The sequence below is a fragment of the Nelumbo nucifera genome, chromosome 6 (assembly GCF_055504915.1).
Source record: "Nelumbo nucifera cultivar China Antique chromosome 6, China Antique-T2T, whole genome shotgun sequence".
Classification (NCBI taxonomy): Eukaryota; Viridiplantae; Streptophyta; class Magnoliopsida; order Proteales; family Nelumbonaceae; genus Nelumbo; species Nelumbo nucifera.
The window spans coordinates 4,029,657-4,056,766 of NC_142654.1; the positions used below are offsets into that span (position 1 = coordinate 4,029,657).

Genomic DNA, 27,110 nt, shown 5'->3' on the forward strand with positions numbered 1-27,110 from the left:
CCTAATTAAGTTGCCATTCCCCATTGATGATTATGTGTCAAACTGTCAATACATCATGGGTTGAATGGTCCAACCAAACCATCCCGTTGCCATTTTTGTCCTTTTGGTTGCATTTCTTTCTATTTAAAATAAATGGAAAATCTGGTGTATATGGCAAGAAAAGCAAGCTTTTCATCATTAACAAAAAAAAAAAAAACTTCCCTAAATTTTACAATGAAAATGAAATAGCCAAATCTCAAACCCTAATAGCTTTCGATATCATTCCTGTCATGTTGATTAGTCTGTGCTCGAGTCTAGATGAAGACGATCATTGCGTGTGGCACTGGCACGGTGGCACCAAACTATAATACAATATTTCTATTTTGTTTTAAGGTAGATAATGAGCCTCGATCACCTGCTAATAGAATATGTTCCGATACCCTCCCAGTATGATTTGACACCGCATATCGAGTTCCATTTGATGAGTCCCAGTCTTACGTAAGATGTGCAGTGTCGGATCATGATGAGAGGGTGTTGGAATGTGTTTTATTGGAAGATAATCCCTAATAAGCTGTATATCATGATAGGAGTGTCAATTTGACCAGATTTGGTCCAATTTAATATGAATCCATTACAGATGGATCAGATCTAATCCAATCTATTGAATACTTTGGGCCATTTTGAACCAATCCAATTCAATGTCTGAACCATCCAATCTGTTTAAATTGGTTTTAATTTAGATTCATACCAATTCAAACCTGGCCCATTGACACCTATTTTCTTATATTCTATCAATGGATCAGATATTGATTCAGTCCAACCCAATCCAATATAAATCAATTAAGAATGAACTAGGTTCAATCCAATCCAATAAATACTTTGGACCATTAAGTCTGGACTGGTCCAATTCAATACGACTTGTCCCCATCCAATCCATCGAAATTGATGTTGATTTGGACGGGTTCAACCCAAAACCCGTCGATTGACACCCCCTAATCATGGGTGTTTGACAGTTATAGATGAGTGAGTTGGGAGTCTTATTCCATCCATCCAATCTCAAATAAATCTTGAACAGAAAAATAGTCATCGCTTTGTGAATATGGAGGTACTGGGCCTTAGGAAAACCAAATAATAAAAGTAGAGGAAGGGGGGGATACGAAGAACAGGTACTGTTGTATATATTAACTATTTCCAAAAGCTGCATTTTCTCATGCTTTTTATAAATATTGTACAGACAATTTCATTGCTCCTTGTAATGGACACTGAACCAACCCCATGTACCTGGGTGGAAAAATAATCATGAATGGGACAAGGACCGAAAAAAGGAAGAAAAAAAAAGAATAAAAAATGGGGCTGGTTTTGAAATCCTAACACAAAAAAATATATATATATACTACACGACCAGACATGGTTATGAAGCAGGTATTACAGTCTGCACACCTGAAGAAGAATATTTCTTATGCAACTTCCCTCTCAACTGCCTGATCTTGGCATCCACCCTTGCTGTGAACCCAATCTTTGTGCTCTGTCTTGCTTTTGACCGTTCCCTTGTCCACATGCGTTGGTCCTCCACATCTTTCTTATAGTACTTAATCTCTTGAATGACATGATGGTCCATAGGATTGAATGATCTTTGGAATGACAAGTACGCCAAGTAGGGAAGATTACAGGCAGTTGTTACTAGGAGAGTGACAACCCAGTAAATAGGTGCTGGGGCTAGAGCTTCCACAAGGATATGGAAAGCATTCCCTGAATAGGTTGGTGAGGACATGCCATAGAGGAGGAGGAACAGGTACCAGGTGCAGATGCTGCCCCAGACGAACAGGTGTTGGATCCATGTGAAGTGACTCATTGTCAGTGCAACCTGGCAGTTTACAGCCCAGATAATGCAAGTGAACATGGTGGCTCCAACAGAAGCCATGTCTGCAGTCTGGCCTCCAGCACGGAAGGCCTGGTCATAGAAGATGTTTATGTTGAGGAAGAAGATAATGAGGGAGGAATAGAGACCATTTGCCATCCATCCGAATATTCTATACCAGTCGAAGAACAAGTTTCTTGGCCCTTGCTGATAAAGTGCTGGGAACTGCAAAAGGCAAGTGCATGAGTCTCAATATGGCCAACTTAGTATCTCACTCGCTACATGATATAGCACTACAACTGGAACTAACCTGTAAGCAGACATCAGAAGAAACATCTTGCTCAAAAACACCAAGTGAAATGACAGGCAACGAAGTGAGGATGACGTTGAACAGTAGCATGTACCAGTCATCATAGACAGACTGCCCCGAAAAGCCAGCGTATGCCTCAAAGTAGAAGAGGGTGAGGCCAAATGCAATATTCTTGTAGAAGAAATAGCATATCTGAATGCAGTTCAATGCAATAAAAAAAGAATATTAATAAGCTATTGTCAACATTCTTGCACCCTTATAGCCTATAATATCTATGTCAACCAAAATAGTTAGTAATAAGGACAATATAGAGGGCACCCTCACTCCTACCATCTCAGCAATCCTCTTATAGCACCAATGCCCATGTACAACAAGAAGTCTTTCTAAAAACCGAAACTGTGCAATGGAGAAGTCACTAGCCATTACAGCCTGCAAAAAGATAAACATTTGTGAGCTCGACTGTATTTTAATAAACAGTGCATGCATTTGAAGAACATGACATTGACGCACTTAAGTATTTCATCTTGCCCAAGTCCTTACAAGGATAAATCAGTAGAACCCTATTATATGTATGTATCTATGTATATATGCAACCCACATGAATATTGTTTACCAACATCTGTATAACCGTTTGTACCAGATTTTTTTAGTATATTGTTACATTATGAGTTTGTTATGTTCATTTTGCAAGTTTATTATTGCACTGCCTGTTTTTAATGTTTCATTTATTAGATATGTATCAATTGAGGCTGTTCTCTGGAAGCTAAATGGTATAGTGTCTTAGATGCCTATTAACAAGGAATTCAGTGCTGTCGCTTTCAGGCTCATAGTTGACTCCTGCTGTATAGCAACAAGTTGTACAGGGGCACTTTGTAAATACAGCCATGCACCATTCTGAAGAAGTAATTCAATAACATATACTGTATCATTTGAAATATACATAGAGCACACCCAAATTGCAATATTGCATACATAAGTTGCTTGCTTATCAAATATATTTACCATTCACTATACATTATACAATGTGTCCACACAATTGTAGTCACTTGGTGATTCATTTGTGATTCACTACATGCCAAGATTTTCATGGTCCAATAGCACCCAAACCCATGTAATCCACAACCACTTGAGAAGTTCACTGCAAATGGTTCAAAATAAAATATTGCAATTTGCAAAAAAACAAAAAAACTCTTATTCTCTTTTTTCCATCGGGGAAGAGGGGTTGGAGTTCATAACTATAAAAAAAAAAGAGGGGTTGGAGTTTAGGGCTGAGAGAGTGTGATGTTTGAAGTTCAAAATAAAATATTGCAATTTGCAAGAAAAAAAAGCTCTTACTCTCTTTTTTCCATTAGGGAAAGAGGGGTTGGAGTTTGGGGCTGAGAGTGTGATGTGAAATTCAATTCAGACCATCTGCTACCAATTTGAATAAGATCTCAAAAACAAATCCACATTGACAATTTCTAAATTATGACATAATGGGTATACACAGACAAAAGGAAGGCTATGAAACTAAGGGGGTGTTCTGTAGTGTGGACAAGAAATTGGGTTCTGTGGACCAATCCACACCACACCCTGTGGCAGGGACCAATCCACACTACACCACAGACCACAGCTGTTCTGAACTGTGGACAGACTGTGTGGACAGGACCAGTCCACACATAGTGGCGTTCTGTAGGCATGGTGTAGACCAATCCACACCACACTTTTTGATTCCATGTATCTCATATACAATTTATGAAGTAACCTATACAATCAATCACAAATGTCTAATTTTTATAATTTATATGATACATATAAATTGAAAAAAGGATTTGATCATTGAAAAATATTAATTTCAACAAAAATTGTAATAAATTAATTTAAAAAATAAAAATTAATATTGTATTGATAAAAATATTAAAAATAATATTTAAACAAACTAAATAATAAATTATTGCAAGATAAGCATAACATCAAACTATTCATGTAAACTAATAACTCATTGGTTCCCATACTAGTTGTAAGGCAAGCATATATAACATCAAAATATTGGTCAATTGGTTCACTGGAATGGCGCATGGATAAACCACCAATGTTATAATTAGTACTTAAACAAAAATAATAGAGCGACCTTCGGCGGAGCACAACAAATATCTTCCAATGGTGGAGACCTTCGATAGAGCACTTCGGCAGAGGAGGCCTTCAATGGTAAAAAGATGTAGGGTTTGGAAAGTGCGCGTGAAGCATGATAGCAAAAGCAAATTGTGGACCGACCCCATCCACGATAAAATGCCGTTGACGAGAAATTGGGGTGTGGACGGGGTTGGTCCACAAGATAGTGTGGACCGGTCCCATCCACAACAAACCGAACATTGATTTCATCCCGTGGCGTGGACCGAAATGGTCCATCCACGAGATGAACACACTACCGAACGCCCTCTAAAGGTGAGATAGTGCAATGTTGAAGTTCAAGATTTGCACCTTACACCACCAATTTGAATATGATATCAAATATAAATCCACATAGATAATTTGTAAGCTATTGCATAATGGGTATATACAGACAAAAGGATCTGGGCTATGAAACTAAAGGTGATACTTGCAGGAGATCAATTGAATAATGGCCAACCTAAAGATAGTTTGACATGTGGATGATTCTTTTTTTCTTTTTTTTGATGGTAAGAAATAATTTCATTGAGAAAAGAAAAAGGTTACATACAGGTGAAGAGATTTCACCCCAAAGCATTACATCAAAAGATACCCCAACACCAATGTAACAAAACAATAAAAGTGCCCAGAAAATAAAAGACCGAAAATATTTGTCTAGTCTAACAGATTGAAATTATGAGTCCAACAATTCCCATAAAAAAACCATCAGTCCAACAAACTTTGGCATCACAGAATATAACATTCTATAAATACATATTTTACCAGCATATCGAAGTCTCTGAAATTTGATTTGAAGTTTATGAAGTTTTAGAAGGAAATTACCAACCTGCATGCCTTCCACCCCACTGATACCAACACCAATGTCTGCCTCTTGAATCATACCAACGTCATTTGCACCATCACCAATAGCTAGAGTGGTTTTTTTAGTTCCCTCTTTTACCAATCTCGTCACCTAGTAACATAAGAATGTTTCCAATGGAAAGACAATTCAGAATCATACTAGCAAAGAGAAAAAAAAAACTACTTGGTTACATATTTTATAAGGTAAAGGTGACAGAGTCATACCAGCGCCTTCTGCTTTGGAGAGACCCGACAGCATATGACAGAAGCACAATCAACTGCTAAATTCAAAAATTGGTGTTTTATATCATCCTCTAAGGCATATGCTAAAGTTTTCCCATCAATAACTAAAGCGAAGGCAGCATGGGGATCTTGTTCCAGCTTGATCATTCGGGATGCATTAGTGATTTGCATCAAAATGTTTTCTTTCATTGCCTGGTCAGATACCAAAAACAGTAACAAACCATAATACAAAATCAATTTCTTGAACCGGCTCTTCTTCTACATGTTCTTGATCTTCTCATCCATGTCTATATTTGTCTTTTTAATCGATTTTAAAGGTTCATCTTCTCAGCTATTTTTTGTGTTTGTCTTTTTAATTTATTTTAAAGAGAACATTCCCAGGACATCAAAACAAACGCATACCTTATTAGCATCTTGGGCTAATAAATCAGTGTTCATTGTTGTTATGCAGATCTGTTTCATGCCTTGCCGAAGAAGACTGCATGCATAGCTGCATCACATAAACAGGCATTTCATTTTAGTAATCTGACTCAGCAACTTTTGACATAAAGGGCTAGCCTAAAAGCTATAGCTTCCTAGAAAGTAGTTGTAAAACAAGGTATTTTTGGGATGTGGTAGAGGCAAACCCTATATTGATTGCAGTTTCCATCTTGTCCCCTGTCAGCACCCATATCTTAAGACCAGCTTGGGCTAATTTATCTATGCATTGAGGTACCTATTAGAAGAGAAGAATAAGAAACTCAAAAGAACCAAAAGAAAAATAAACTGATGACAATGTATGCAATTTAGGTTGGGACATTCAGTCCAACCTGAACACAACTGGACGAAACCATATCTAAGCCAGGTAAAATAGAATTGTCATGCTCTCAACTTGGATTGATGTTGGAAAACAACAAATCCCATGCAAAATCAGGTCAAGTTGGGTTTGCAGCCTCAGCCAACTTGGCTAACCAAACCAGATTTCATGTCTCTTTTTATTTACTTTATATATTAGGACATTTAAACAACTGAAAAGTGGCCATTGTCCTAGCAGAATTGTTTTTAAGAAACAGGTTGAAAGTTCAAACCTCAAAAAATCCTTTCTTGTTTAAAACTTTCCACAAATAATTACAATATAGTGAACCCAACTCAACTCATTTCAAGTAGGGACCCAGTTGAGCAATTCAGGTAAATCTTCATCTTAGGTTTCATTAGGAGTGAGTATTCAGCACTTAACCTGACCCAAGATGCACTCTTGCTGATAATGACTCTAAACTCTAAAGAGAAAGATTGAGCTTACTCCTTTCTGTAGTTCGTCCTCCACAGCTGTTGCGCCGACAAGAATCAAATCCTTTTCCATCATATCTGATACCCGCTCAAGCATGGCCTCTCTATCAGCTCCTATAGTAGTCTTTGCCTTGATAAACTCACTATTCCAAGCAGAATACTCAGACTCTTCTAGCTTTCTATATGCAAGTGCCAAAGTCCGCAGACCTGCTTCTCCATATTCACTTAGATGCCTATTTGTCTCCTCTTCATACATTCTTCCATTTTTTGATAATCGATCAAAAATTATGCTGCATGGTCCAATCAAAGAAACATATAGTAAGTGCCTGAAGGAAAACATATCTTCTTTTCTTCTTTGGTATAAGGAAATCGCGACCAAGTAGATATAACTCAACCAACATAGATAACTAGATTTATAAGAGCAATTTAAGATCTTTTATGGAAAAGAAATTCCACAAGAAATGGGCTGTCTATCAAACCTGTCTGCACCTTTGCAGAGAAGAAGAATCTGCCCATCTTCATCCTGCACAATCACAGACATCCGCTTCCTTTTACTGCTGAACTCCAACAGATTAAGAACTTTGAACTCCCTGAATATATTTGAAGACAGAGGTTAGATGCCAATAATCAAAATAGGTAAAAAATGGAGAGGCTAAATAAGCAGAACCTCATATATCCTGACCTTTCAATTATGTGTTTAAAAGAAGGGTATCTTTCTCGAATGAAGACACTTGTCTGAGTCCGTCTGCAGAACTCAAAACCAAACTCTCTTGCTGCAACAAGAAAAGCTCCTTCATCTGGTGACTCTGCCTCGTAGTTGAAACTGCCAGTTTCCTCATTTGGTTCAGGAATTGCTGTGTGACAAAGTGCCAATATCCTAAAGAATAATAAAATGGTATCTGCATTTGGCTCTTTTGACCAATTTCCATCCATAAGCCGGTTGTCCTCAAAACTGAACCCCTTTATGACTGGTTTCTGTTCCTTTTCGCCCTTAGAAGTAATGATGGTCTCCAATTCAACTTCAGACCCTGCAACATCACTTGCACCGTTCTCCCAAGAATCATGGGCACTTCTATTGTGCATGGCGATGCCAGAAATTTCAGAATTTTGTCCACTAAGGTCAAAAGCCATCTGCTTTGCTGCAGCAATTTCAACTTCACTAGAACCAACACCATAGGAAACACCAGCTATGGAACACTTGAGAAAGTCCATCTGATTGCATGTTAAAGTGCCTGTCTTATCAGAGAGGATAGTATCAACCTGCCCAAGCTCCTCATTCAGATTTGATGTACGGGCTTGTGCAGGATTCCCGGTCTCCTCGTCATACATTTGTAAGTCTTGGTTAATGAACATTGCTTGCAAGACCTTCACTACCTCAATTGACACATAGAGTGAGATGGGGATCAGATACCCATAGAGGATAAGAGCAGTGACCAGATGGAAAATGCCTGACAAGGCAGGCTTTCTTGGATCATACAAATTTGCAGCATGTTTTGGTTGCAAGTACCACCATTCTGGCATTCCAAACTTTGTCTTCACTGCAAAGCCTATTGAACTGATCAAAGATATCAAGACAAGAAGTGTAAACAGGAAATAGATGATTTTGTCCATTTTCCTCTCAATTCTACTCCTTTTAGAGGGGGATTTTGTCGCATTCTGCATGACTTTGCTATCATGGCCAGTGAATATTACCACTCCATACACATGACTTGTGTTTCTAAGCTTTGAATCTCTGAGGAGAATCTGACTAGGGTCAAGAGCATAAACCTGACGGTCATACTCAAGATTACCCACAAAAGTATAGAGGCTAGGGTTGGGGTCTTCACATCTGATTGTTCCAGTGAAATCCTTGAAAGCCATGCCTTCATCTAAGGGCAAGGTTGCCTCCAAACATCTCTTGACCTTCAAATTTGTCTCACCATCCAAATTCATGGTCTCCACATAGCAAATCCCATCTTCATAGCTTGATGACAACAGAAGCAGGTCTGCAGGAAAGAACTGATCCTTCTCCACTTTTACCACATCACCAACCCGAATTTTCTGCCATGATTTGTATCCAAATAAACCATCCCCTTTATGGACACTAACTTTCCGGGTATTGACCTTCATATCCTGTATAAATCTACGCCAATCTTCCAAAGCTTCCTTTGCCATACTCAATCCAACAACAAAGGCCAGGGGGGCAATCATACTCACAGCAGAGAATGGGGCAATGGGTGTGAGAGACAGAATTGCAGCCATGAGAAAGTACAGATTGGCAACCCTCCGGAATTGCTCAAAGATTGCCTTGGGAAGGAATGTAATGATATTGTATTTTGTGGTTGATATGTAATTGGATGGATATTTCAGAGGCTTTTTCCGGTGGAGACGAGGTTGGTTGCAGTAGACAACCCGTGAAAAACCAGGGCCTTGAAGGGAATGGGGGCCTTCTGATTCCAAAACATTCGGACGGATGCAAGAGAAAGTGTAGAGATTGCTCAACCGAAGCTTCCCCCTTGCCCTGCCTGCCCGAGACATCTTAAGAATTCCAACTCAGATGAAGTAAAGTCAGGAGAAGCCCATCTGAAAAGCCAAAGTTCTCAGTCTAACACTGCAGGAATTCCCGCCACGGGGTTCTTTCTATCAACATTGAATCCCTGAGCCACGGTATGACAACAGATTGCCGAAACAATGCTGCAAAAAGTATTCTGCGCAAGGAGACATGTAAAAGGCCATTACCCAGTGTTAGTCCGAGCTATCCAGGGTCTTGGAGAAGGGGACATATATGTAACAATAAATGGATAAATAAATAGAAGAGATCAACCCGCAGCAGCAATGAAATTTTATCCAAGAAAAAGAAGTCCAATGCCCTCAAAAGGCTCTTCTCTTTTGCAGACGATAGATTGATGTCCAGAAAGACAGAAACTAATTCATCTCAAGTCCGTGAATTTTCGAGGAAAAAAAAAAGCTAAAGGATTTTAAAAGATTTTAAAATTGATCTGAAAGTAAATTTGCTGCCAACATTTTGGACTGAGCACACCAAACAAGTGAGGAACTCTTAATATTAAGCATTACCAATATCCACTCCAGATCTATATGTTCTAAAAGGAAAAGCTAAGAAAAAGCATAATGAACGAAAAGTCGTATTAAGTTAACAGTAAGAAGCAGAACTTCATCTTCCATATTCAACTAAAAGATTCTACTGCCTACAGGAATAAGCAAAATACACAATGGAAATCAATAGAACATCATCCAAAAATAAAATCCAGCTGAAAAGCACCTCAACAACCTCGAAACACACAAACACGCACAAAATCAGCGAAGAAATTGGATATTTTCCTAAAAAGAAATTATGTAAAAAAAGGAGAACAAGAATAACAAAGCAAATGCAAAAATTTGATCGACATAAAACAATGACAGCAGAATAAAAAGGAAACTAAGAAGAAAGTACCTGGAACCATGAGGAAAAGCGTGAAAGCTAAAACCTTCTCGTAGTCCTCAGAAGAGCAACCTCTGTTAAACAAAGATCGCCACTGAACTCTTCTTCGAATCGGATCAAGATCTTAGAGATCGAGATGAGGACGAGATAGGAGAGAAGGAGAGAGGGTGAGAAGAGGGTTTAGGCTACATCAGTTGCTCCGTTCTCCGTCCGAGCCAAATTACAGGATTTCCCGGTCAGTCGTCGGTTATAAAATTAGAACCCTTTTTCCTTGTTTTTATTCGGTGTCTTCGTCTCTTTTATCTCTCAGTTTTCAAATTTATGGCTTTTATTATTATTTTTAAAAAGATTAAAAATATTTGACTGGTTTTGTGTTGCTGTTCTAACCTCTAAGATGAGCTGGCCGTGGACATGGCAACCCTGGTTGGCTGGTCCGAACTCCGAAGAACCAGTCTTTTGCTTCTGCCTGAGTGGAGCTCACGTCTGCTGCTGCACTTCATTCCAATTTTTTTCCCTTAATTTTTAATTTAATTTGTTTATTTGTAATAAACGAACCGGTAAGATTTATTATTAGATATTTTTGAATTTAAAACAACTGCTATTGTGTTTGTTTTTTATTGGTGGTTGCAGGAAAGTGCTGTGACCAGCCGAAGAGATCGTTCAATAGAGTCCTACGTGTCAAGTGTCAATTCAGTAATGTCCAAACGGCATTGGTATTCTACTTCCTTTAATGAGCAGCTGTAATAAAATAATAAATAAATTAAGACGAGGAGCGGGTCCACCCATTCCCAATCCCAGCAACGATGACTTGTCATTTAATCAGACGGTGGTAATAGCCCGACTTTTCCATAAAAAATATAAAAAAAATCCTTGGTTTCAAAAATTGACACCCGATGCGGTCAATATGGACCATCGATCGTACCAATTCAGAACGGGGCGTTGGTTAAGACTTAAGAGGAACGCGGTCCATCGAGTGGGTGGCCCACACGCTGAAGACCAGGCTCGTCCTCCCTGATTACTCGGCTACTCGTTCGTTTCATATGTCATCGTTCCACGTCCCAGAAACGAAACAAGCTACAAATTTTTGTTCTGTTTGGTATGCTTTATAAATGCATCGTACACCACACTCTAGAAGGCTGGGAACAACTGTGGCATCTCAATTTTCAAGTGGGCCAGATGTTCTCCCCATGGTAGGCCCCCAAATAATATTCCAATTATGTGGCCCATGGTGCATTTGTATTGCTTAAAAGGAAAGGAAGACGAGGATCCGTTGTATACTCGTACTTTGGGTATGGGCCTTTGGGCTTTCACACTTGAACCAGGTGGTTGAATCGGATTAGCCGGGTCAATTAACCTGAGAAATATTTTTGCCTTGCACGTCTAGACGAGACGAGCTGATAGAAATAGAATGGGCCGGGCCCACCAAGGAAGAAGAAGAGAAAACAGGGTTGTGGGCTCAGGAGTTTGGACAGAAAAGGAGGATTGATTGATTGACACGGCTAGCTAAGTCTTGATTCTTGAAGCTCCAAACAAACAATGGGAACAAATGGATTCCTTGTCCAACTTATGTCATGCTATACATTTGGTGATCAAGTATTGGCAACCTAGAATGACTACGACTCTGTTTGGCCGTTTGCCAAAGTACTCTTGAGTCTTGAGTCTTGAGTCTTGATGGGGGGGTCGTTGTTGTTGGGTTGGTGGTAATGACACCCCTGACCCCACCATCACCATTATATCACTTCCATTAGGCGAAGACAAGGATGCAACTGAACAACGCTTTGTGCAACTCCCTCTCCCCGGACATAGTGGAACCCATTAAAGTTGCATTATAGCACAAAAGTCTGTTTTCACTTTTTTACTTTTTACTTTTTAGGGAGTTGGGGGGAAGGCTGCTTAATCACACTGTTGCGTTGCACGGTGGAATGCATGCAGACAACGTATAAATTGAACCTTGTTTTAAGAAAATGCAGAGTAATTTCTTGTTTACGCGCTTGTGAGTAGGGGTGCTCAGTGCTCACGGTTCGGTTGGGCTTATTTTTTAAATCGAAACCTAATCGAAGCTGATTGATTAACCGGTTGACTGGTTCTGTTAATTATCAGTTCATTGGTTTTTTATTATTTATAATATATATTATAAAAAATATATAAATATATAATAAAATACTAGAAATATATATAAAATATTATATTTTAAATAATAAATAATATATTATATATTATAAATATTGATGTAACCGGTTTTGGTTACATATCATTTTTTCGTGATGTATCAATTTTTTGGCTAATTACCTCATCGATTAATCTGTTCCCAAGTGGCTAGTGGCTCAAAGGATGAAGTGGAGCTCCCTGGCGGCGAACTGCCTAGAGGTGAGCTACATGGTGGCAAACTGCCAGGTGGTGAGCTACCTTGATGAGTTGTTGGGTGGTGAGCTACCTTGATGAGCTGCTTGGTGTGCTGCCTTGGTGACGAGCTCCCTAGTGTAGTGCAACCCGACTGCTCCCTGCATGAGATGATCTGCTCCTCTTTGTAGATGGCGAGAGCTGAGGAACCTGCGAGAAATGAATCAGAGAACCCGATGATGCTCACCCAACGGGAACACTCCGATGGCTAAGTTAGCACTCTGATAGTAAAGTACTTGAAGATGATATTAGAGGATGAGAGAACTAGAGAGCAAAGGTTACCATCCTTTTTCATCCCCCCTTCCCCTCTGGGGGTGAGGTCTTTATATACTGGAGTCCTCAAGGGTTAATGTAACGGTCACTGGATCCCTGCTGTGATGGGACCAGTTGCGTGTTAGGTGGGTGAAAAGCCTTCAAATGGTAAGACTCGTCACATTCCGCCATAACCAGGGTACAGTGGTGAGCTCCTCGGGGTTGTCAGGCTGGCGCCTGTGTCAGGCGGCCAGGTCGGCGCCTGTGTCAGGTGGCGGGTCGGTGTCTGGGCCAGGTTGTCAGGTTGGCGCCTGTTAGGCCACCAGGTCGGTACCTGGGCTAGGCTGCCAGCTCGTGCTAGAGCCAACTCGCGCCTGTGCCAGGGTAAGGGTGAGCGGCCTGTGGCGAGCTACCCATGGTGAGTTGCCTGTGGCGAGCTCGAGTTGTCTAGTTGTCAAGAGGCTGCACATTTGGCATGAGGTGTCAGGTGTCACAATTTCACTAGAGGGTCAAATCCGCCCCCATCAAATATATATATATTTATATAGAATACATATTTATTAATATATAATGTATAAAAAATATATATTATATATAATATATACAATATATGTATATTGACCGATTCAGTTAACCGCCAATTTTTTATTTTGGTTAACCGAAACCAAATCGATACCTTCGATTTTTTAAAATACCGAATCAAAACCAAACTAAACGATTAAGTTAACCAAATTTTTGGTTCGTTTTTTCAGTTTTTCTTGCTCACCCCTACTTGTGAAAAAGCATGATTTCTTTTTTTGTAGCAAGCCGCGTTGTTGACATCTGAATTTTGAGCAATTATATACTATAAAATGTAATAGAAAAAATATCAATAAAAAAATACTGTTTCTAAGCCCAAAAGCACAAAGCATCTCAATTTAGGCTTTTGTTTTGGATTTCACAGTGTTTTGACTTACCAAATCCTTAAAAAACTTTTGTCTCAAATTTGTTTTTAACAGCTCAAAGCTCAAAAGCAAAAAGGTCATCCAAATGGAGCCTATATTGTGCATTTGAACTATCGTTTGAAAGGAAAAAAAAAGTTTTTTAATCCAGTTAACTAGGGAAGCTTCCCTGCACACTTCGTCAAATTCCTACTAAATGGAGGCATAACGTGGCCAATCTGACTCATCACCAATTAGGAGACCCTTTGGATGGAACACCCATTCGTCTTCAAGTCCACATCAACCCTATAAAAAGTGTTTATTCTGACCCGTTCAAAGCAAAAACACAGTTCAAGAACATAGTTTTGTATTTTAGCTGATGTGGCCATCTCTAAAAACAAATAAAAAAACACATTATCATGGTAACACCCCCTTCGATTATTTAGAGTTGACCTTTACCCGAGTTCAAATCAGCCCCCCACAATGTCCTACAGTACATCCCCGCCTTGTATTGGGAACATCTTCCAATAATGACATCATCATTTTTGATATTATCATTGGGAGATGTTCCCAATACACGGCAAAAATGTGTTATGAGACATTATGAGGGACAATCTTGTGGGGGGCTGATTTTATCTCCCTCTACCCACCACAACCCAATGCGAGTTGCACTTCAACCAGCTGCTTCCTTATAATTTTATATGCTTTAATTTAAATACAAATTTCTTAAAAAAAATTGAATAAATTTGAATGCAAAAGCAAAGACTAGAGTGTATGGCGGGAAAGGGGGGGGGGGGTTGTTCAATTGATGGATCATTTTAAAAAACCTCTTTTCTAAAGAGAGAATTTTCTTTTGCTTCAAGAGGAAGATCCATGAAGAGCTATAATGGTGCTTGGGGCCCTCCAATTTTGTCGAATTATCAGTGTCATATGAGCATTTTGTGGGAGAAAAATCATAATCCTGTTTTTCGAAGCCACTTTTTTTTTTCTTTTTGTTTCAAAGAAAATTTGTTTTCTTTTATGGTTCAACAATCAGAAATGTAGGTTAAAGAGCAATTTTTACTTCTCTCCCTCTAAATTAAAAATTGCATAAAAACAAAACGAGTTGGCCAACGGAAACCACCATAATGTGATGACGGTAAACCTGGATGCCGAGGATTAATGAGAAATCGCCATCCAATGAGCGTGCTTATCAACAAATGTGTATGAAGCATGAGCAATCAATGCTTGTTGTATGTCCCGCTCTTCTTTGCTCTTCTTCTTGGCTAAACCAAATCTTGAACATTATCTGGTGCAGCAGTACTTTACAGATATAAATATGTAGGGTGCAAAATTTTATATTTTGTATTATTTTTTATATGGTTTTAAAAAATATTTAAAAACGGAATCATTTTGGCCATTGGTTTTTGGGTTGACGGTTCGACCATCCAATTCAAATGGATGGCCCATTTTGACAAAAATTAAAAAAAAATAATTATAATTAAAAATAAAAAGTGGCCAAAACTATTGAACGGGTCAACGGTTCGACCACCTAGGTCAATGGGTAATTGACTGATTCAACGGTTTTTTGCTAGGGACCGGGTTTGGAGTAAAATGGAATCAATTGCTTGAACGATTCTCGAGTCAAACAGTCCGACCATATGAATCAACAGTGATTTGAAAACCATGATTTTTCCATGTATTTATATTATACATATTTGTATTTATTTGTATTTGTACTCTTTTCAAATTGAGCCTTAGGGATAGTGATATTGTTTTTTCTCTTTTTCTTCTTTTCACTGAACCCGAGAAAGATATATTTTAAACCACAAAATCAAGAATATGCTTTTAATTTCATTTCTGAAAAAAAAAAGCACATATATAAGCAATAACATGTCTTCTCTGATTTCGTTTTTAAGAATCATTTTGTTGACAATTATTAAAAACACCAAATTGACATTAATGTCAAAATGGTATATTCAAAAATGAAAAAAAAAGGAGAGCATTCTCCTGAGCTGTTTTATTCTAATTGTAACAAAATTTTCTAATAAAAATCTGAAACATCTTAAGTGGTCATTTGGGAGTGCTCTGGATAGATAAGTTCTCATAGGATAAGTGCTCATGTTTTAAGCACGTACGAGTCTTTAGTAAAAAAGCACTTATTTCAAACAGGTTAGGGAAGTATAGGTATTTTGAAAAACACGTGATGGGCTAAGATGGGCCAGAAATGTAATAAGTGTTTTTTCTATTTTTTTAAAGAAAAGCCAAAAATTTGAGCTTATTCAAAATGACCTACTTTCCTGAAAAAAAAAAAACACTTATTTGAACTTACTTCTCAAACATAAATAAGTGCTTATTGTATAACCCTGCCTAAAATAAACACTTTTTTTTTTCAACAAGGGCTTAAAATAAGCACTCCCAAACAAGGATAAATGCCTAATGAGAGCATATCTTTTTCCAGATATGCATGATCAGTAAGGCATTGTGCTACTCATTATGCTCAAATACAACATAAAGGGCATCATAATGCCAAAGACCATCCCTAAACCTACAGTCTTGAATCTTGATTCCTCTCTATGCTTCAAAAGTTATAAAAGATAGGTGTCTCCCCTAATCACAACCATTTGATGCTTAAGTACCAGAAAGGCAGAAATGAGAGGGTCAAGTGGGTCCTCCTCCCATGTGGCCGTGCCGATTATGAAAGTATGAAGTATGAAAAGAAGGCATTTTTTTCAAGTTATCAATCACAAGGTTGATAGTAAGTTAACAGGCATCGCATTTTCATCCTCCTCCTGACAAAAGAGGAGGTACAGAAATCTGATTAACATTGGATGTTATCTTGTGCTCTATTTGGAGGTTGGATTTATTATTATTATTATTTTTTTTTTTTTTATTTATTTTTTGTATTCGGTGACATGCATCATTATTTTTTACCCCTTTTTTTTCTAAAGTGCTGGTTGCGGGAATGGATTCCATGTCATCGCTGGAACGAACCACTTAACACACCAATGAACCAATCCACAGTTGGTTTGGTTCTGGATTGAATTGTCTATCCTTACATTTAATTAGTTTTAGTCAAGAAATTAGCAATATTTATGAAAATATGATAATTTTCAGAAATTACTGTATTTAAAATAAATAAAGTATTTTAGTAATTACAATATTTTAATAGCTAATAATATTTTAATAATTATAGTGTTTTAATAATTCAATTTTTATTAAAACAGTATTAGTAATTAAATTAATAAATCATGTATTTATTAATTATCAGTAAATTAATAATTACATTACTTTTAATAATTAACAATATTTTAACAAATACAGTATTTAATAGTTAATAGTATTTAGTTAATTACAATGTTTATTAATTAACAGTACTTAATTAATTATAGTATTTAATTAATTAGCCATATATTCAATGAATACAGTATTTTAATAATTACAATATTTTAATAATTATCAGTATTTTAATAAATAGATTATTTATTCAAAACAGTATTAATAATAATTATATTTTTTAAAATAACTAACTATATTTATTCAAATATTTTATTTATTAAAAATACAGTATTAAAATGGTCTCGGTTTGTCTAGAAACCTATAACGTGCAATCTATGTATAATTTGAAGCCTAATAACTATAATTAATAAAATTGCTAAAGTTAATAAAAAATATTAAAATTTAGCAAGTTTTCATCTAGCAATTATTAAAAGTTATGAAATTATTATTTTTTGTTTAGTTTTTTGGTTTTTGGTTAAATAAGTTTTTGGTTTTAGTTTTTAGAATTAGAAATTCAGTTAACCAAATTAACCAAACTTTCTATTATTATATGTAATATATGATATATAATATGTAACATATATATATAATATAATGAAATTTGATTTCATAATATATATTTAATAATATATAATATATATTATATGTTATAATATAGATAATAGAGTGTATATTATTAAATTCGGTTTTAACCGAGATAACAAAAAAAATCGGTTTTGGTTTCATTTTTTTTAGTCTAGTTTTTAAAATTTTGATTTATTTGGTGTGATTTTTAACCGAATAAACCAAATGCTCACCCTTAGGTTTTATCTAGCAACAATTGAAAATTAGTATTGATAACATAATTAAAATTAATAATAAATAGTAATAAATTATTTATAACTTAATCGATTACATCTATAAATTTCTAGGCTCAAGCAACTATTTTCTTTTGAGTTAGGTCTAGCTGAGATATGCACCAAGCCCACACATTACCAGGGATAATTAGATTCAAATTCTAATTGGGTATCAAACTTTTGGAGTCCAATGATGGCTTTAGCGGATAGGGCCCAAGTTAAATAATCCCTAATAAACTTAATTTGGAACTTATATGCATATATGGTAAATATTATTGTATAAAATTTAGATAACAAATTTTATATTAATATATATAGAAATGGTGTATATATATTAGACTATAATTAAATAAAAATTTTAACTTGTAAGAAAATCATAGTTTTATAATTAACACGGGCAATCCTATAAGCCTATACAAGGTGTGGGTTGGACTAGGCCAAGTAATCTTAAAAACTGCTAATACACTATCAAAATTTAGCCCATTTTTTTTTTAATATTTTAGTTCATTGGGCTACACAATGTGTGTGGCCCATCCCTCGTATTTCATTTGGCTTCAATATTATCTAAAAATAGTTCAAAAACCTAAAAATAATGCATGCATGGGTTTCACTTGGTTTGGTGATTTTGGTCCAATCCAATTACGAATGTTACAATGCATGCAACTTGGGTCAGTTGGGTCAGGATGAAGATCAATCCAATTCTAATCCAAAGTCTTAAACCCTAAGTTTGGGCTTAGATTAATTTAGTTAATGACTAAAAATGTTAACTATAGATTAACTTAATTATGACTATAGCCTAATTTTATATATTTACTATTATTTTAAATATTAAAGTGATATTTACAAAAAATTGAAACATTTTATTATTAATAAAATAAAATAGAACCTAACAAATAATGTGGAAAAATAAATAAATAATTAATTAATTAGAAATAAATATAATTTTCTTTGCTAAAAATATTAATATAATTAACCCAAATTACTAAATTGCTAAAACATTTTTGTAATAAATTATTAAAATAAAGATTTAATTATTTTAACAACATTGCATTTTTTTTACTTAATTATAAGTATTACTTATTTCACTTTCCTTGATAAATCCCATGTGTCGCACATGTCCTGGCTAGTGTTAGATACAAATCATACAATAGAAGACAAAAGAAAACCAAGACGTTGGAACCATGTTTGAGATTAACTTGGTGTTTGGTATGACTTCCGTTTATTAGATAAATGGTGTAAGTTTATTGTGTTTGTCCCAAACTGTTAATTTGGTTGGCTTGTTTATCTAAGAAACATTTGTATCGGTTTACATGCAAGCCAACGGTTGGGGGAAGCTTCATTTTAACGTTTCTCCTAACACAAAGGTGTTTATTTACTGTTCCGCTTATGTGACGCCTAATTGTTAATAAACACTAGAAAAATGTTTATCAACCACTTTTTTTCGGTTTTGAGGACAAATCAAGTACAAATGTTTATTTAATAAACGGAAGCCATACCAAATATCCCCCAAGTTTTAGACCAAAATTTGCAAGGTTATGTGCCACAATACAAGGTTTTTAAAGCCGGATCGAACAAGGAACCGTCATGGGTCTGGTTCCCGGGTTGAATGGTCTGACCATCCGGTTCAAACGGACAACCCGCTCAGACAAAAAAATAAGAATAAAAATAAAAACACAAAAACCGTTCCCAAATTGAATGGTTTGACCGCTCAGATCAACAATTCATTGGCAAAAAATCGGTTTTGGGGTTAAACGGAACCAATCCGGTGACTAGTTACTGGTTTTCCTGGTCCGAGGGACGTGTCTAACTGCAATATGGTAGGTGACTTACAGAATTTCTGCATTCAACAATCACGCATGGTATGGATTAATTGAATGATCACCAACATAGGGGTGTCGATTGGACTGGATTTGGTCCAACCCGATCCAGTCCAATGTGAGTCCATTACAAATGGACCAGGTCCAATCCAATCCAATGAATAATTTGGATTGTTTTGGACCAGTCCAATTCAATATTTGGACCGTCCAATTTGTTTATATTCATTTTAATTTAGACTGGTTTCAACTCAAACCCAGTCCATTGACACCTATATTGTTATCTTATATCAATGGACTGGATATTGGCTTAATCCAATCAAATCCAATATAAATTTATTATCGATGGATCAGGTCCAGTCCAATTTAATAAATATTTTGGACTGGATTGGTCCAATCCACTATATCTCTTTCGTCCATCCAATCCGTCCAAATTGATTTTCGACTGGACGGAATCCAGTCCAAAACCGATGCATTGACACCCTTACACCAACAAACAGAAGGTTAGTAATAACTTATGCACCACCTTCAGTTCTAAGTTCTAACAGCAGATGAGAACATGGGTCTTGCAAATGCAATACCCTCAAAGAAGACAATTGCTTCGGCAAGAGTTGAACAGCAATAGGCTATAGGCAAAGTCTAAACAAACAGAAAAAGCACCAGAATAATCTATTGCTACCAATCCAACAGTGGCTGAAGCTTGACTAACAGCTAAATTCAGGCCTCGTGGTGGATTGATGGTAAATGTTGAGCTGAAACCTGAAAACCTGAATCTTTTCATTCAAACACCCAAGGCCACAGGTTCCTAACTTCCCATACAGCTAGGACCAAAATGCTTCTAAATGTTCCACCCTCCGTCTATCATTCGTGGGGTAAGTCCCCGGCCAACAGCCCCACTTCAGGGCTTGTTTAATTTTCAACCCCAATTATTTAGACGGTACAGTAAATGGTCGGATGTGGACTCCCCATATGTTGGGTATAGAACTGGCCATCTCTTGTAGGGACACTCAGAGAGAGAGAGAGAGAGAGAAGCAAAAGCTTAGGAATTGCTGGTGAAAACAAATGGGAACCATTATGATCACGGAGCACAATACCAAGCCAGCAGCCTCGGTGCTAGTAGCTCCATCAACATTAATTTTAATGCAGTTCTGGGGAGGCTTAATAATCCATCATCGACTTGAAACATGTGCAGGTAGCTCCCGTTCAGCCACTATTGTATTGGAACATACGATTTTTGGCTTAACTAAAGCACAAACTTGATATAGGCTTGCGCACTTAAAAGAACAGAGAAGGGATTAAAAGGTTGATGTTCAAATACCTTCTTGTTCCGATGCCACAAGATGAACCGCATCAATACAATACCACAGATCAGGAGGGCATGTCTCTCCTACTGGGTATCATCCATTTTCCACTATTCAGTTAAGGGTGTCAATGAACCGGTTTTGAATTGGATCTGGTCCGTTCATAATTGGATTGGGTTGGGTTGAGCCAATAATTGGATTGAAGCTGGACCATTTATAATGGACTCAAATCCAGTCCAATTGACACCCTTACGTTCAGTTGCTACATTTTTACTTAAATCACAGTCCATACACAAACATAGAGTAGAACCAAACCAGATTGGCTTAACTACAGGACATGAAGTAGATCAGGAAACTAGAATTTAATTATATTCAACTATTGAATCCCCCAGATAACAACTAAAAACAAGGCAATCTATATCTTCATCTCTGTGTAGCTGCAGGCATCGTTTTAGAAGGGATCTTGTTGAATCTTCACCTGCAGTTACTAGTGCTTGAGTTCTGCAACAGCCAGAAGAATATAGCCATTGTATTAGAATTTAGAAAACAAGATCAGGGGCCTATATAAATATTTCCCAATTGCTTATACCTTCGGACTATTACTACTATAATACTGTAATTCTTCTTCTTGAGGGGAGGAGGTTTTACACTATAGGAAGAGCCGGACAAGGGCGCCGCAGTATCCATGTTAATATAATGAAACATTTCCTATATAAATCTGAGGAAGACATTTCCATATAGACCAAGTTAAAGGAATTAGCTTTGTGAGTCAAGATAATAAAATCAGATCTATTACGCTATAATATAAGAGAGATGACTGCTAATAATAGCTGAAACCATAAGCTAAGTCATTGTAGAAGGGAGAATTTAGCTTATGATTCCATTTAGTCACGTTATATATAGGAGATCACATTCAATCCTCATAAAATGGTGTTCATACAGTATTAACAGCCATTTGCAACTGTGCATTAAGAATATCTCCCTATAAATAAAAATATAAAAATACAAAAAAAGTGGCTGTGGAATCCGAGTTCGATAAACAGCTATGAAACCATGAAACCATAAGCATACAAAGCATTGTAGAATGGAGGACTTAGAGCCGAATTGAAAAGATTCAGTTCCGGCATGCTAAGGACCATGTGAACAAATGAAATCAAAGTCTTTGATGTATTGTTATGGCCTCACCTTAAATTAGATGAAATGACGCCCTGGGGCCATTGCAATACATCCAAGTAGCGGAGGGCCTTGCGGAATGGAACCGTTGACTCATTGACTCGGTTCCTAATAAAAAATTATTGAATCGGTTAATGACCTATTGACCCGAGCAGTTAAATCGTAGACTTATTGACTTGTTCAATGGTTTTTGGCCGTTTTTGTTTTTAAATTAGAAACCATCCAGACAATCGATTCCGTTTTATCCTAATCTCGATCCCTGGCAAAAAATCGTTGAATCGGTCAGTAACCCATTGACCCAGGTGGTTGAACCGTTGACCCGTTCAATGGTTTTTGGTTGTCAGGACAAGCCAAACCGAACAATCGAACCGTCAACTCGAAAACTGGTGGCCAGAATGATTCCATTTTCAAGTCATATGAGTCATAAGCTCGAATGACATAACACATATAGTACTGCTTAACGGACCTCACACACTCAATTTTTTGTTTGTAATTTTTTTTGTCAGAACGGGCCGTCCGTGTTTTTATTTCTTTAATTGGGAATTGTCCAAGCAACCGGTTCCGTTTTACCTCAATCCTGGTCCTTGGCCAAAAACTGTTGAATTGGTCAACGATTCGTTGACCTGAGTGGTCTAACCGTTAACCCGTTGACCTGTTCAATAGTTTTTGGTTATTATTATTTTTTTTTAATTTTTGTTGTCAAAACAGACCGTTCGTTCGAACCAAACAGTTGAACCGTCAACCCGAAAACCGGTGCTCAGAACGGTTTCATTTTCGGGTTGTATGAGTCACACGCTCGAATGGCATAACACGTATGGTATTGCTTAATGGACCTTACACACTCAATTTTTTGCCCATAATTTTTGTTTTACAATGGATCATCCGTTCGAACTAGACGGTCGAACTATCAACTCGAAAACCAGTGGCTAGAATGGTTCTATAATTTTTTGCTTATAATTTTTCGTTGTCAGAACGGGTCGTCCGTTTGAACTGAATGGTCGAACTGTCAACCCAAAAACCGGTGGCCATAATGGTTTTATTTTCGAGTCGTATGAGTCACACGCTTGAATGCAATAACACATGATACTACTTAATGGACCTCACAAACTCAATTTTTTGCCTATAATTTTTGTTGTCAAAACGGACTGTCTGTTCAATCCGGATGATTGAACCATTGACCCAAAAACCAGTGGCGAGAACAATTCTGTAATTTTTTGCTTGTAATTTTTGTTGTCAAAACGGGCCATCCGTTCGAACTGGACGGTCGAACCGTCGATTGTCAGAACGTTATTAACAACATTTATCATTAATGGTAAGTAATTATACTATTTAATTAAATAATCATTAATGATAGTTTTAATAATATTATTTAGTTATTTTTAATATAACAGTAAATATTAAATTTATGAATAGGATTTATTAACAATATTCATTAAATTAATAATTAGAAAAATTAAATTAATTTAACAGTATTTATTAGTAATAGTCAGTAATTATAATATTTTATTAAATAACCAATAACAATAATTTTAATAACATTTTTAATTATTTTTAATATAACAATAATTACTAAATTTATTAATAGTATTTATTAATAACAATATTTATAATTTTAATTTAATGTAAAATTAAAGTAAATATCTATTTATTAATAATATTTATAATAACAGTAATTATTAATTATAATCACTAATTATATATTTATTAAATTACTGTAATAATCAGTAGATTCCATTAATTATTGTAATTACTGGAATAATCAGTAATTACAGTAAGGAATAATCACTAAATATGTAATAACAGTAATTAATAGAAAACGAATGCTCTCTCTCTCTCTCTATAATTTTACTTTATAATTTTAAAGTAAATATCTAGTTATTAACAATATTTATAATAACAGTAATTATTAATTATAATCACTAATTATATATTTATTAAATTACTGTAATAATCAGTAATTATTAAATTATAGTAATTAATTACTGTAATTACTGGAATAATCAGTAATTACAGTTAGGAATATTCACTAATTATATAATAACAGTAATTAATAGAAAACGGATGCTCGCTATTAATATATATATACAAGATGACATAATTCTTTGTGTTTTAACCCTGCACTATGATAATTCGTACCAAAAGTGAACTAATATGTGAGACGTTTTAGGTATGTTTACTTTCGGTATCTCCCTTTGTATTGATGGTTTATTTTGATTAATGAATAGTTTGTTTATAAAAAAAAAAAAAAGGCTACTAATATTATTACATGTATAATTATTGTATACCATTTGCACCAAAATCCTTTACAAGTGCTGCTTTAGATCCTCCAGAATATACCAATCTACGTTTAAAAAGGTTCAAATAGGGTTGTAAATGGGCCACACATACCTGATAGATCTGAACCAAATCAATCCAATTATAGAGGATTTGGTCTGCATTATGTGTCTTGCTTATATCTGGATTGGGAGCGTTTTTGGTTGTTACGAACTGGTTCTCCACATAGTCCTGATCACAGGCCCAATTATATAGGATTTGGTCTGCATTATGTGTCCTGCTTATATCTGCATTATGAGAAAAAAAAACACTTCTAATGCTTTTGCTTGTTAGAAGTCAGTCTGTCCAAAGCTTCGAGAATTGGCTTCTGAAGTAGGATACTTGAACTAATAAAAAATTCCAGTGGATTTCCTTTCCCATCTCTCCTCAACTGAGAAATCTTCTTATTTCTATCCTTTTTTCAGAAGGTCAATGGAATCCTCTCATAATTCAGCAATATTTCGATAGGGAAGAAGCTATGAAAATTTTATAAACTCCCATCTTCCCCTCCTCTAATGATCTTCACTGGATTTGGTTACACCATAAATCAGGGAACTATACAGTTAAGGAGGAATATAAAACTAAACAGAAACCCTCTATTCCTGAAATCCCCGATGATGTTAAATTCTGCCTATCCAAAATCTGGAAGTTGTCGGTTCCTCCAAGATATCAACTTTTCTTGTGGAGAATTCTCAACAACTTTATCCCTGTCAGAAGTGTTCTTTTTTCTAATCCTAAAGATAAAATTTGCATCCTTTGTAACCATTTCGAAGAAACCATTGATCATCTTTTTATTCATTGCTCCTTTGCTCATGCTGTCCTCTTTGGCAATCCTTGGAATCTTGATCTAAGCATCACTCCTCACATTCTTGGGCAACATATTTTAATCATCTCTTTAATCAAATTCAAGATAATCAATTTTTCCTCCAAATTTTAAATTGGTTTGAAATTGCCTGTTATTATATTCGGAATGCAAGGAATAGAAAGATTTTTGAAAATAAATAGATCCTTCCTATGCACATCCTATCTACAGTTAACAAAATTTTTCAAAAATCTTCTCAGTCTACTGCTTTGGAAAATTCATTGTCCTCTACCTCTTACAACAATATGTTAAATCTTTCTCTCAATTGTACTATTGATTTAATCATTTTCATTCATGCAGGCAAAATTTCTAACTCTTCTTTTAATTTAGAATTGTGATTTTAAATACAAATCTTCAATGCTTAAAAATTATTGGAGGAAGAACATCTCGACCTACTACCATTGATCAAGCTGAATTCTTTGCGATTTTGCAGGTGTTTTTGGAATTACGAGAATGACATCAAAAAGACATCTGTATTTGCACGAACAATCTTCATGTGATCCAGGCTCTCCAGAAGGACTCTCCGTTACCTTGGTTCTGCCATTGGCTTTTTGCAAAGAACTAAGTCTTTAATTTCCACTCTACATTTTACTGTTTTGTTTAAACAAGTAAACCGTACTTTTAACACTCCTACTCATAAGGTTTCCCAACAGGAAAAAACTCATCCTCTGCCTTATTTTGAATATAATGACTATCCTAAAGGGATCCCAAAAGTAGAGCAGTTTGTAAATATCTCTTTCGTTTAATATATATTTTGTTTATCTTCCAAAAAAATAGAGGAAATCATATATTTTGAAACTGAAAGTTCAATCATGCTTCTTATTTCATTTATATAGAAAAAAATACAAACAACTAATAACATATTGTATATGCTTTCGTTTTGAAAAATAATATTTTTCCCAAAGGGTTTGATTATGATGTTAGAAAAACTTGTAACCAATCAACTGGCATCATCAAAGTTCTAACCAATCATGAGGGTTTTCATCAAAATTCAAATGGGGATTCATTTCCCAAACCGCTTGCATACCTAATTTTCTTGAAATTACAATAAAGAAAGTAATTCGTTTTAGAGAACACCACTTTGGTTTTTTTTTTTTTTATGAAAAGAATTATCAAGAAAAGGCAAGAGGGGAATGTTGTTCATGGTAATGCAATGTCATTTAATATGAATAACTATAGGGAATATTCCTAGGACTTTCTGTGATTTTTTTTGATAAACTAAAATTAATCAATTTATTATTCATTCCTCCTCAATATGTGGTGAAGATAAAAGTTCCTTGTTCTGTTTATTCTTTGCTTAATCTTTTTTAGGGTAAAATATAAAAGGCTTCCCTGAGGTTTCATTTTCAAAAAAAACCTCTCCTATAGTTTTGATGAAAAAACCTGTAGTTACCTCTCTTTTGTTATTGTCTTGGATAGAAAATGTTGGCCAAATACATTAATTTTTCAAAAGTACCCATTCTACCCTTATATCAATGAATTCAAATGGACATTTATTAAAGCATCCCCAAAAGGATTTTTCACTTTTAATTAAAAAAAATCCCCAAATTAGATTGAAAAGAATAAAGTTTTTTTATAACAATGTTAGGTCTAGTGAAGTCTAAAAGGTCAAATCTGGAATTTTGAATTATATTGAAAGATGTCCTAATAAGTTGTAAGGGTCATTTCATACTTTGAAGTCTCCATTACTGGACAAATATGGAAGGTAACTTTAGGTTTTTGTGAAACAACATAAGAGTTTTTTGTTAAAGTGAAACCTCAGGGAGGTTATTATGATTTAGGGAGGTTTTTATACTTTACCCTTTTTTCATTTGTTTTAATTTTGATCCTTGTTTGTCATCCTCATTTTCTTTTATTTTCTCTTATTTTCTTTGTATTAATTATGTATAGCGCATACGTGATCTGAAACATACTCTGTG

General features: G+C 35.7%; 1 protein-coding gene across 1 annotated transcript; it reads right to left on the minus strand.

The window, feature by feature from the left end:
• Positions 1-1,133: 1,133 nt before the first annotated feature.
• On the minus strand, positions 1,134-10,568 carry LOC104586664 (putative phospholipid-transporting ATPase 4). The gene is made up of 11 exons (XM_010243964.3): positions 10,075-10,568; positions 7,327-9,331; positions 7,124-7,234; positions 6,658-6,934; positions 6,005-6,093; positions 5,781-5,868; positions 5,361-5,570; positions 5,122-5,247; positions 2,478-2,576; positions 2,148-2,339; positions 1,134-2,062 (listed from the first exon to the last, which is right to left on the minus strand). The coding sequence occupies exons 2-11, from the start codon at positions 9,159-9,161 to the stop codon at positions 1,391-1,393; spliced, it is 3,699 nt and encodes a 1,232-aa protein (XP_010242266.1). The 5' UTR covers positions 9,162-9,331; positions 10,075-10,568; the 3' UTR covers positions 1,134-1,390.
• Between the last annotated feature and the right edge of the window lie 16,542 nt (positions 10,569-27,110).